This window comes from Scylla paramamosain, chromosome 49 (genome assembly GCF_035594125.1).
Source record: "Scylla paramamosain isolate STU-SP2022 chromosome 49, ASM3559412v1, whole genome shotgun sequence".
NCBI classification, from domain to species: domain Eukaryota; kingdom Metazoa; phylum Arthropoda; class Malacostraca; order Decapoda; family Portunidae; genus Scylla; species Scylla paramamosain.
In genome coordinates this window covers 934,738-946,805 of record NC_087199.1, presented here as the reverse complement: position 1 = coordinate 946,805, position 12,068 = coordinate 934,738, and the positions used below count along the sequence as shown (strand labels likewise).

General features: G+C 48.0%; 2 protein-coding genes across 3 annotated transcripts; one reads left to right on the top strand and one right to left on the bottom strand.

Moving 5' to 3' along the window:
* Positions 1 to 7,565, top strand: LOC135095398 (uncharacterized). Its single transcript, XM_063996203.1, has 9 exons — positions 1 to 164; positions 526 to 684; positions 2,183 to 2,283; positions 3,472 to 3,563; positions 4,483 to 4,697; positions 5,225 to 5,380; positions 6,186 to 6,292; positions 6,810 to 6,967; positions 7,436 to 7,565. Exons 1-9 carry the CDS (start codon positions 60 to 62, stop codon positions 7,504 to 7,506), a joined length of 1,164 nt encoding a protein of 387 aa, XP_063852273.1. The 5' UTR covers positions 1 to 59; the 3' UTR covers positions 7,507 to 7,565.
* A 28-nt stretch (positions 7,566 to 7,593) lies between these two features.
* LOC135095397 (uncharacterized) lies at positions 7,594 to 12,068 on the bottom strand. 2 transcript variants are annotated; one of them, XM_063996201.1, is made up of 6 exons: positions 11,909 to 12,068; positions 11,710 to 11,807; positions 10,224 to 10,940; positions 8,909 to 9,058; positions 8,625 to 8,801; positions 7,594 to 8,253 (listed from the first exon to the last, which is right to left on the bottom strand). In XM_063996201.1, the coding sequence occupies exons 2-6, from the start codon at positions 11,770 to 11,772 to the stop codon at positions 7,726 to 7,728; spliced, it is 1,635 nt and encodes a 544-aa protein (XP_063852271.1). In that variant the 5' UTR covers positions 11,773 to 11,807; positions 11,909 to 12,068; the 3' UTR covers positions 7,594 to 7,725. The 2 variants fall into 2 exon arrangements, with proteins under 2 accessions (XP_063852271.1, XP_063852272.1); XM_063996202.1 differs by having other exon boundaries at positions 11,710 to 11,838; positions 11,909 to 12,066.

Genomic DNA, 12,068 nt, shown 5'->3' with positions numbered 1-12,068 from the left:
ATAGACCTAATTAATAGACGCATATTGGAATAATCCTAATTCAACTTGTTCTCCCTTTAATGGCGGAACACAGCATGATATTTAAGGTCCCTCGTCACTCGTACTTTGGCCGTGTGCTGGAAAACGGCTCTTCAACTGGTCTTCTGGGCATGCTGGAAAGAAAGGTGTGTTTGTGTGTGTGTGTGTGTGTCAACATGATAACACAATGGTTAGTGCAAGAAGCTATCAGTTGTATACGTGGTAGTCCCTAAATAATACACACCTGACTATTTATCGCTGGAAAGAAAGGTGTGTTTATGTGTGTGTGTGTGTGTGTGTGTCAACATGATAACACAATGGTTGGTGCAAGAAGCTGTCAGTTGTATACGTGGTAGTCCCTAAACAATACATACCTGACTATTTCAACTTGTTATCTTAGCCATATACTTGTCTAGTCTTTCATAACTCCCTGTTGACTCACCACTAACACCTTAAACTCTTCCAATAACCTCTCTCTCTCTCTTCCTCTCTCTCTCTCTCTCTCAGGAGGTGGACATGACAGGAACAGTTATGACAGTCAGTGGCCAGCGAATGAGTGTGATGCATTTTAGTTCCCCGCTCTTCATGGACTTCCAGACTCTCATCTACCGTAAACCGGGCTTCGAGTCAGACCTCCTGGGGTTCGTCAAGCCGTACACTCTGCAGGTAAAAGGACTGTTTGCCTCTACTGGGTCTATATACAATAATATATCCGCTGCATCTCTACAAATTTTCAAAGGCTGTAGTTGAAGTCATTCCAGGGTTTTCCAGGGTGTTTTTACGGTTCCAGTGGCAGATTAACAAGATTTCTGCATTATCAACGGGAGAAACACTCTTTAGAAGGCTGTAGTTGAAGTTACACAGGGTTTTTAAGGGTGTTTTTACGGTTCCAGTGTCAGATTAACAAGATTTCTGCATTATCAACGGGAGAAACACTCTTTAGAAGGCTGTAGTTGAAGTTACACAGGGTTTTCAAGGGTGTTTTTACGGTTCCAGTGACTGATTAACAAGATTTCTGCATTATCAACGGGAGAAACACTCTTTTAAAAGGCTGTAGTTGAAGTTACACAGGGTTTTCAAGGGTGTTTTTACGGTTCCAGTGTCAGATTAACAAGATTTCTGCATTATCAACGGGAGAAACACTCTTTAAAAGGCTGTAGTTGAAGTTACACAGGGTTTTCAAGGGTGTTTTTACGGTTCCAGTGACAGATGAACATTCCCACCAAGGTTTTCAAAGGTGTTTTTACGGTTCTACTGACAGATTAACAATATTTCTACATTGTGAACAGGAGAAACACCCTTGAGAACCCCGCTGGTCATCTCTGTGGCCTTGGGAAACAGTCTTGGTGAAAGAGAAGAGGGTTAGGTTAGGTTAGGTTAGGTTAGGTTAGGTTAGGTTAGGTTAGGTTAGGTTAAGTTAGGTTAGGTTAGGTTAGGTTAGGTTAAGTTAGGTTAGGTTAGGTTAGGTTAGGTTAAGTTAGGTTAGGTTAGGTTAGGTTAGGTTAGGTTAGGTTAAGTTAGGTTAGGTTAGGTTAGGTTAGGTTAGGTTAAGTTAGGTTAGGTTAGGTTAGGTTAGGTTAGGTTAGGTTAGGTTAGGTTAGGTTAGGTTAGGTTAGGTTAGGTTAGGTTAGGTTAGGTTAGGTTAGGTTAGGTTAGGTTAGGTTAGGTTAAGTTAGGTTAGGTTAGGTTAGGTTAGGTTAGGTTAGGTTAGGTTAGGTTAGGTTAGGTTAGGTTAGGTTAGGTTAGGTTAGGTTAGGTTAGGTTAGGTTAGGTTAGGTTAGGTTAGGTTAGGTTAGGTTAGGTTAAGTTAGGTTAGGTTAGGTTAGGTTAGGTTAGGTTAAGTTAGGTTAGGTTAGGTTAGGTTAGGTTAGGTTAATCTCTAAGTCTGTGTCGTTAGGTTAGGTTAGGTTAGGTTGGGTTGGGTTGGGTTGGGTTGGGTTAGGTTAGGTTAGGTTAGGTTAGGTTAGGTTAGGTTAGGTTAAGTTAGGTTAGGTTAGGTTAGGTTAGGTTAGGTTAGGTTAGGTTAGGTTAGGTTAGGTTAGGTTAGGTTAGGTTAGGTTAGGTTAGGTTAGGTTAGGTTAGGTTAAGTTAGGTTAGGTTAGGTTAGGTTAGGTTAGGTTAGGTTAGGTTAGGTTAATCTCTAAGTCTGTGTCGTGTTGGTCAGGTGTGGCTGTGTCTGGCAAGTGCTCTCCTAGTGGTCTCTGCTGGCACCTTCCTGACGCAGAGGATTTGGTCCAGACTTCTTTACTTCACTTCTGCAGACAGGTACTCAAGTCATTCAGTCATTCAGTCATTCAGTCAGTCAGTCAGTCATTCATTCAGTCATTCAGTCATTCAGTCAGACAGCTGATTAATTTAGTTTTCCTCGCATGGCAATCTTTCATACCAAGGTACAGTTATGCGAGACACCTCTGCCTCACGCCGACACCACTTTCCAAAGGCTGTAGTTGCAGTGGCGTGGGTTTTCAAAAGTGATTTTACGGTTCTAGTGACAGATTAACAACATTTCTACATTATCGACAGGAGAAACACTCTTTTAAAAGGCTGCAGTTGAAGTAACGTGGGTTTTCAAGAGTGATTTTACGGTTGTAGTGACAGATTAACAACATTTCTACATTATCGACAGGTGAAACACTCTTTTGAAAGGCTGTAGTTGAAGTGACGTGGGTTTTCAAGTGATTTTACGGTTCTAGTGACAGATTAACAACATTTCTACATTATCAACAGGAGAAACACTCTTTTAAAAGGCTGTAGTTGAAGTGACGTGGATTTTCAAAGGTTATTTTACGGTTCCAGTGACAGATTAACAAGACTTCTACATTATCAACAGGTGAAACACTCTTTTAAAAGGCTGTAGTTGAAGTGACGTGAGTTTTCAAAAGTGATTTTACGGTTCTAGTGACAGATTAACAACATTTCTACATTATCAACAGGTGAAACACTCTTTTGAAAGGCTGTAGTTGAAGTGACGTGGGTTTTTAAGGGTGATTTTACGGTTCTAGTGACAGATTAACAACATTTCTACATTATCAACAGGAGAAACACTCTTTTAAAAGGCTGTAGTTGAAGTGACGTGGGTTTTCAAAGGTTATTTTACGGTTCCAGTGACAGATTAACAAGATTTCTTTATTATCGACAGGAGAAACACTCTTTTAAAAGGCTGTAGTTGAAGTGACATGGGTTTTCAAAGGTGATTTTACGGTTGTAGTGACAGATTAACAACATTTCTACATTATCGACAGGTGAAACACTCTTTTAAAAGGCTGCAGTTGAAGTGACGTGGGTTTTCAAGAGTGATTTTACGGTTGTAGTGACAGATTAACAAAATTTCTACATTATCAACGCTTGAGAACCTGGCTAGTCATCTCAGTGGCCTTGGAAAACAGTAGCGGTGACAGCAAAACGTTTCAGAACACAGGACACAGACAGACAGACAGACAGGTGTTGTTTCAGGTCAGAGGGCCATGATGGGACCAGTACAAGACAGAAGGAGGTCCAATGTGGTGACATCTTCCAATGGATCTTCGCTACTTTCGTTGGGCAAGGTGAGACAAGCGGCTAAAGGTATGTCAGTCAGTTTGGATTGGCATGTACTGTTAAATCACCTCCGCTTCTTTACAAATGCACTAATTAAAGTACACGTTTTTTTTAAGGGTGTTTTTATCGTTCTAGTGACAGGTTGGCCAGATTTCTATATTACAAACAGGTGATATGCACTTTCCATTGGCTCTGGTTGAAGTTACGTGGGTTTTCAAGGGTGTTTTTATTGTTCTAGTGACAGGTTGGCCAGATTTCTATATTACAAACAGGTGACATGCACTTTCCACTGGCCCTGGTTGAAGTTACGTGGGTTTTCAAGGGTGTTTTTATTGTTCTAGTGACAGGTTGGCCAGATTTCTATATTACAAACAGGTGATATGCACTTTCCACTGGCCCTGGTTGAAGTTACGTGGGTTTTCAAGGGTGTTTTTATTGTTCTAGTGACAGGTTGGCCAGATTTCTATATTACAAACAGGTGACATGCACTTTCCACTGGCCCTGGTTGAAGTTACGTGGGTTTTCAAGGGTGTTTTTAAGATTCTAGTGACAGATTGGTAAGGTTTCTGCAGTATGGACAGGAGAAACACTCTTGAGAACCCGGATAATCATCACTGTGACCTTGAAAAACAATCGTAGAGAGAGAGAGAGAGAGAAAGAGAGAGAGGCCCTTCAAAATACAGTCCATTATAATACTGATTTCATGATAGCCTTGTTTCTAATATCACCAAACTCTAACATAAACCTAACCTAACCTAACCTAACCTAACCTAACCTAACGTACCCTACCCTAACCTAACCTAACCTAACCTAACCTAACCTAACGTACCCTACCCTAACCTAACCTAACCTAACCTAACCTAACCTAACCTAACCTAACTTAACCTAACCTAACCTAACCTAACCTAACCTACCCTAACTTGGCAGCCATGGAGTTTGGTGTGCGAGGCAACCTGATGCGCTTGGCGACTGGCACATGGATGGTGATGGTCCTTATCGTGGGTATCGTGTACCGCTCTAATCTGAAGGCAATGCTGATCGCTCCTAAACTGCGCCTCCCCTTTGACAGCATGGAGGAACTGGTGGAGACTGATATACCTTGCCTAGTGTTAGAAGGATCCATGATTCACCAGCTGTTTTTGGTGGGTCAAACGGGAGGAAGGGTTCTTTAGTCTATGTCAGGAAGTAGGGGTGCATGTGACCAGCTGTGGGTCTAGCCTGAATCTGGTGTGGTCGTGAATGGAGGTGCAAGGTAAGGAACTGTCTCATTGTGAAGGAGTTGCGGTGAACCAGTGTGTGCTGTGGGGTGTGGGGCCAGCTGTTGTGTGCCTAGACTGCAAGGGTGTAGTGGGGTACTTCACGAGACTGTCCTGTTCCTCAAGGGTGTGTGTGTGTGTGTGTGTGTGTGTGTGTGTGTGTGTGTGTGTGTGTCTTGTTTGGGCAAAAGATCCAGCAATTCAGGAAAGAGAGGCTGAAGACTGTCAGAGGAATTCCAGAGAGAGAGAGAGAGAGAGAGAGAGAGAGAGAGAGAGAGAGAGAGAGAGAGAGAGAGAGAGAGAGAGAGAGAGAGAGAGAGAGACTACAGACTATCATAGAGGAGGTGATAACAGAGGCATTCACATCTCAAAACAACACTGGTGTCCCTAGAGAGTGCCTTGCCTCCCTGCAGTCTGCCGAGGCGGGTTCACTGCTGTACCGTCTCCGCAAACAAGCCGTGGTGCACAATGACATCCCTCGAGCAATGGAGGCTACGAAGATGGGGCAACACGCGACTATATCCAGTAGGCTTGGCGCTGAGACTGCCTTCAGCTACTTCTTCACGTTGGTGGGTGACGCAAAGGACGCAGCACACTAGACAACACACTCACACTTCACTGCATGGTCATACTGGACTCTTATGACCCAAAGTACTGCGGTGTTGTGTGCTCCTGTGACCCCCTTCTTGATTGGGACAGGCACAGAGATCTTCACTACTTCCTAAAGGCTCTAATTGAACAGATGCAAGGGTGTTTTTAAGGTTCTACTAACAGATTAACATGATTTTTACATTATCAGTAGGAGAAACACCCTTGGGAACTATCTTGTGACACCTTCCTTAATTTGCACAAAGGCCTATTCTGAAACGCTTTGCTCTTTCATCGTCACTATTCCCAAAGACCATAGAGATGATCAGCCGGGTTCTTCAGACCTTCACTACTTCCAAAAGCTGTAATTGAAAAGATGCAGGAGTTTCCAAGAGTGTTTTTAAGGTTCTACTAACAGATTAACATGATTTCTACATTATCAATAGGAGAAACACCCTTGGGAACCTGGCTAGTCATCTCTGTGGCCTTGAAAAATAGTTGAGGTAAACGTATTTCAGAAGACAAGGTTTCGAAGCAAGATGTTACAATGTTCGGAGCTTCACATGCGGTTGTTCTACGTTAACTTAAGCCTTTCACCATTTCACCTAACCTAACCTAACCTGACCTAATTTCACCTGTGTCAAGGCAACTCCCAATTCAAATCACTCCCAGGACAGCCATTTAAAACTCAAACGACCTCTTGCTCTCATTCCTCCTCTCGTTCTTACTCATTCTTCTTGCTCATTCTTCTTGTTCTTGTTTCTGGCCACGCTATGCCTTCCCCAGAGTAAGACGTGCCCTTTGTACATGACAAGTAAGCCTTTCTTCAGCGCCACCAGCCTCAGCGTCGGGTACCGCAAGGGCTTCCCACTCAGGAGGAAAATGGATCAAATGTAAGTCACCCCCTACATCTTGCTGTGTGTTGAGATGTGACCTAACCTCACCTCGTCTGACCTAATCTAACTTCACCTAACCTGACCTAATTTCACCTCACTTTACCTAACCAAACTTTACCTAACCTTACCTAACCTCACTTATACTCATCATACCTAACCTAACCTAACCTAACCTAACCTCACCTCACCTAACCTTACCTAATCTAATCTCACCTGACCTGACCTGACCTCAGCTAACCTCATCTAACCTAACCTAATGAGAGGAAACAGAATGAGGAAAGTGCTAAGCGTTCCATTCAGATTTCAGTTTTCCCTCCCTTCCTTCGTAAACCTTTTCATTTTTTTCACTAGTTTTCTTCTACAGTTCCTCTGCATTTCATTCCTTCGCTACTACCTATTGTTCATTCTTTATTTTCCTTTGTGTTGTCTCCATTCTGTTTTTCCTCATTCTTCCTTTGTTTCCTTCATTTTTTTTTTTATCTCTGTCATCCCACATGGTCCTAATCCCACACAGATTTCGCCACCTGCGGGACACGGGCATCCTGGGACACCTGTATGAGCGGGAGCTTCCTAACGCCACCAAGTGCTCCCGGAGACTGTCCCTTGAGAGCGACACACGTAGAGCTCTTGATCTTGGTGACTTCTTCGGTGTCTTGTGCGTGTATGGCGGAGGTGAGGCAGCGAGGGAGACTCCAAGCTCTGGGAAGGTCTAATCGGTTGTGAAATGGGTCTGGGAGAGTTTGGCGGGGTCTGGGAGAGTCTGGAAGGGTCTGGCAAGTGTCTCAAGAGTGTGGTAAGGTGTGTGAAGATTGTGGGAGAGGACCTGAGAGGGTATAGGGGTGTTTATGAGGGTCTGGGGATGCCTGGGAGGGTTAGGGAGTGTCTAGAAGGATATGGCAAGGTTTAGGAGAGTCTGACAAGGGGTCTGGTAGGATGGGATTAGCTGCTTAGAAGATTCCTCAAGGTTCACGGGTCTTCAAGGGTGTTTTTACGGTTCTAGTGACAGATTAATAACATTTCCACAATATTAACAGGAGAAACACTCTTTGGAATCTTGCTTATCATCTGTGGCCTTGGAAAACAGTCGCGGTAAGACAGCAGGGCGTTTCTGAACAGTCACAGCTTCCTCTCCTCCACCAGGTGTCGCTGTGGCGTCTCTAGTGCTTCTGCTGGAAATCCTCAGTAGATGTCGCCCTTTCGTCCCCCGCTAATTCCTCTGAAGAGTTTTGGCCGCCATATTTGTTAAGCCACGCATGTCAAGCAATACTAATGTAGATGAAGAGTAAAGACACAAGTGAAATATTAGTTTGTTTTAATTGAAGCTTGTTGACATTAAAATATTTTCTCTCTCTCCACTTTTCCACTTCTCTTCCTCCATCTATCACCTCTCCTCTCCACGCGGCAGTCCACCAGTCCCTGCCTTGGTGTGGTCACGGGCAGGGCACCAGGGCACCACACAGCGCCACGCCACAGCCCACCACACTCACCTCCATGATGTCTTGGTGTTGTGCCGCAGCCACCACCACCTCCAGTCCACGCACCACCTCGCCGAAGACACCGCTAAGCACACGGCCGTCCTGCCTGTCCCTGGTGACAATGCCGAAGAGGGTGCCATGTGCAGGACCTCTATGCGCCCACCCCCACACCGCCCCTGCACGCCCAGACCGCCAGTACTGCCCGCCCTCCAGATCTGGTAGCACTGACGCCCCGCCAGTCCCATCATTTCTTTCGTAGTCACCGCCACAGACACTCTCCCCAGCCTTTCCTTTGTTTCTCACGCGCCACAGCCTCGTGTGGGCGTAGCTGGGTCCTCGCTGGCCAGTACACAGCAGCAGGAACTGGCGGCCCATAGGTGTGTCAGGGCTAAGGCGGATGAGAACTCTGCTGGGCGCGGCGTCTGGCCAGGCAAGGTCCAGGAACACGAGGCAGGGCGGCGCAGCGGGCACCACCTCGCTCATCTGTGCAGACATGAGACAAGCGACATGCGCACTGAGAGTTGTGTGGACTGAAGTATAAATTTATTGTTGTATATCACAGAGCACAGCAGCTGAGGAGGGTGAGTCTGCCAGCCTCCCTTTGACGTAGGACATGAAATATCTACAGCAAGAAAATAGTACTTTCAAAACTTTTAAAGCTAGAAGTAAAGAAGAGACACGTGTAGGTAACCAATCACAGCCTGAGGGACTGACCAATGAGAGGGCAACACTGCATCACCATCTATACCAGTAGTAGTAGTAGTAGTAGTAGAAGTGAGAGAAACGTGAAGTGGAGGACTGATCAACGAGGACAGAAACAAGCAGAGAAGAAGGTAGGGGGGGACGGGACGCACCTGCAGCCTGGCCACACAGGGGGGCGGGGGCTGGTCTTGCAGGGCGTGGAGGTACAGGCGGCCATCCTCCAGGCTCATCCGCGCGTGTCTCTTGTGCTCCATTTGCGTGACCACCACCACCATGCCTGCTTGGATCAGACTGCGGGCTGCGGGGGTCATTTTGTGAAGGTCAGCAGCCTGGGAGAAATGGGTAATCATCTTTGTGACCTTGGAAAATAATCGTGGTTAGAGAGAGAGAGAGAGAGAGAGAGAGAGAGAGAGTAGGAGTCAGCTCATTTACTTACCTTCAGAGTTGGTGTGAGGAGTGTTTGGATCTTGTCCGTGATGCAGGCGGCGATGGGCGGAGAGAGGGCGTCAGAAGGGGCGTCCGGCGCTGGTAGAGATGCGTGGACGGTCTTCACAGCCTCCACAGCTGCCATGGACGCCTCTCTCACCTGAAACACCAACAAAAAAAATAAATTCATGATCTTATTAGAAGGTTTCATTGTCCAACACGTCCTCCACTCAGTCTGGGCATTGTGTTCTGGCACTCCGCTTCTCACAAACAGAAGAATGTAAGGAAATAAGGGAAGGTGCATAAAGCCATCAGGCATACAAGCGGCAGTCCCTTAAGGCCACTGTCCGAGGTTAGGAAGGGCATCCACTCACAGTAACAGTTTCCAGGTGCCAAAATCAAAGTCTGTCATTACGAGACGCCATTCTGCCCCTGATAACTAGACTGTCCGAGGTTAGGAAGGGCATCCACTCACAGTAACAGTTTCCAGGTGCCAAAATCAAAGTCTGTCATTACAAGGCGCCATTCTGCCCCTGATAACTAGACTGTCCGAGGTTAGGAAGGGCATCCACTCACAGTAACAGTTTCCAGGTGCCAAAATCAAAGTCTGTCATTACGAGACGCCATTCTGTCCCTGATAACTTGACTGTCCGAGGTTAGGAAGGGCATCCACTCACAGTAACAGTTTCCAGGTGCCAAAATCAAAGTCTTTCATTACGAGACGCCATTCTGCCCCTGATAACTAGACTGTCCGAGGTTAGGAAGGGCATCCACTCACAGTAACAGTTTCCAGGTGCCAAAATCAAAGTCTTTCATTACGAGACGCCATTCTGTCCCTGATAACTAGAGAAACCGGAAAAACTGTAAAAAGAAAATTAAAAGAACAGCAACATTTGTGTTTGAATCGATCTCTTGAGTGTTGTGGCTTCACTGAGTGTTGTGGTGCAAACGTGGACACAACTGGAGTTCTATTGTTCATCCCCAAGCTTCCTGTAATGTTCTGACGTAAGTTTAGAGAAAGAATTGACCGATGTGATTCCTAGTTGAGCTTAGCAACATGTGGCCACATTCTAAAACGCTTCCTCCCGCACCTGCACTACATTCCAGAGTATAGTTGAAGTTACATGTGGGTTTTTAAGGGTGGTTTTTTTTATGGTTTTAGCAACAGAGTAACAAGATTTCTACATTATTAACAGGCTGAAGCACTCTGAGCCCCCTGGTAATCATCCCTGTGGCATTGGAGTATTGTTGCAGTGAGACAGCAAAGCGTTTTAGAACACAGGCCTCAGTGTGGTGCACGTTCACGCCCCTAGGCTGCCACTCACCCTCCTGGCGGCAGTGACTGTGTGCACGTCAGGTAGCATCACCCGGCACTCCTCCAGGATCTCCTCGGCGTCGTGAGTGCAGTGGACCACGTCGACCACTGCCACGCCCGCCTCCTCCTCCGTAGCCACCCTGCGGAGGACGTTCAGCACACCGTGCAGCCTCTGCTCCTCCTGCTGCACCTCCTCCTTCTTCACCGCCACCTGGACCTCCTCCTGCCGCACCAGCACCCGGGCACTCTTGCTGTCGTTGATCACCGACTGCAGTCTGTCCTCGAGCTGCTGCTGGTGACTGCCCCACCCCGCCAGGGTCCTCTGGTACTGAGCCAGCTGTGACTGCACCTTCTGGCAGGCGTCGAGGGCGGCCACCACCTTGGCCTCCTGTTCCTGCAGCATGGAGCGTATCTTCCTCCCAAGGCTACCCCCGCCCTTCGCCCCAGCCTTGGCGCGCCTGGCCATCCTGGGTGACGAAGACGTCGACCCTGCATCCGAGTCGCTGCCCCGCGTGATGAAGGCCTCCAAGGTGAAGTTGATTGGGAACTGCCCTGCCTCGGGCACAGGGTGGCCCAGCCGGCAGGTGGCGCACATCACCTGGCCACGCGCCGTCAGTCTGTTGACGCAGGGCGTGCAGAAGGTGTGGCCACAGGGCAGCGTGCGCGGCCTCTGCAGGGTGTCATCGAAGGCTGTCATGCACACCTGGCAGTCCTCGGGGTTGTCGCCCTGTGGGGGGGGGAGCAGAGACACAGTGTGAGGGAGCCGCGAGACACGCCGCCACTGCACCGCCAGACTGGCCACGCCTCCAACACTGCCGCCTTGCTTCTCTCCTCCGTTCATTAGTGGTGTGTTACCTGACCACAACACTCACAACACAAACATGATGAAAAAAATCTCGTTTATTTTGTCTTGCCCTAAAATTCAGACATGACCAGTCCCTGCTTCCTTGTGGCGCCACCCCTGCCCCTGCCCTGCCCTGCCTCCCCCCACCCTGCCCTTGTCCCTGCCCCAGTGACATGACCAGTCCCTGCTTCCTTGTGGCGCCACCCCTGCCCCTGCCCCTGCCTCCCCCCACCCTGCCCTTGTCCCTGCCCCAGTGACATGACCAGTCCCTGCTTCCTTGTGGCGCCACCCCTGCCCCTGCCCTGCCTCCCCCCACCCTGCCCTTGTCCCTGCCCCAGTGACATGACCAGTCCCTGCTTCCTTGTGGCGCCATCCCTGCCCCTGCTTCCCCGCCACCCTGCCCTTGTCCCTGCCTCAATGGTGTCCTGCCCGTTACCCTGCCGCACTTATCTGTCCCTACCTTCATGCCTCCCTGTCCCTTGTCCCTGCCACACTCCCTGGCCCTTCCTGCCCTGGTGTCCCTGCCTCCCTGTTTCCCTGCCATTAGCCTTTGTGCCAGCCTCCCTGCTAGCATATCTCCCTGCCGCACTGCCCATTGTCACCCTGTCACCCTGTCACCCTGCCACACTACCTCGTACCCTGTGACACTCACCCTGCATTTCTCTTCCTTTCCGTTCCTCTCCACCAACGGGTCTTCCTTCGTTGCAGACTCCATGAAGCCTTCACTGCAAAGGCTTCACTTACTGAGATCTGCCACAGGGGAAAACGATAAGGGAATTAGCTTTAAAGTAATATAAGTAATGACTCTCTGAAAGCAATTTATTAAGTTAGCAGTTATCGAGAAATTTTACCTGTAGGCCTCCCAAGGGAATTCGCGTTTTTGTACACTTCTCGCACCACGTCGCCGCTGAGTCCTGAGAGACGTGGTGCTGACAGAAGCTTCCTCAACCACTGCCTCGCCTGCCACTCGTCTCTGGTGCCCTAATTACTAGCGGTTTATCGTCTTATCGC

Excerpts from the sequence above, each read along its gene's own strand:
- LOC135095397 (XM_063996201.1), bottom strand. The coding sequence starts at position 11,772 with ATGGAGTCTGCAACGAAGGAAGACCCGTTGGTGGAGAGGAACGGAAAG. Across the intron at positions 10,941-11,709 it reads GAAAGGAAGAGAAATGCAGG|GGCGACAACCCCGAGGACTG; the intron begins GTGAGTGTCACA and ends CCCCCCCCACAG. Across the intron at positions 8,802-8,908 it reads TCCTCACACCAACTCTGAAG|GCTGCTGACCTTCACAAAAT; the intron begins GTAAGTAAATGA and ends CATTTCTCCCAG.
- LOC135095398 (XM_063996203.1), top strand. The coding sequence starts at position 60 with ATGGCGGAACACAGCATGATATTTAAGGTCCCTCGTCACTCGTACTTT. Across the intron at positions 165-525 it reads TGGGCATGCTGGAAAGAAAG|GAGGTGGACATGACAGGAAC; the intron begins GTGTGTTTGTGT and ends TCTCTCTCTCAG. Across the intron at positions 5,381-6,185 it reads TCAGCTACTTCTTCACGTTG|AGTAAGACGTGCCCTTTGTA; the intron begins GTGGGTGACGCA and ends TGCCTTCCCCAG.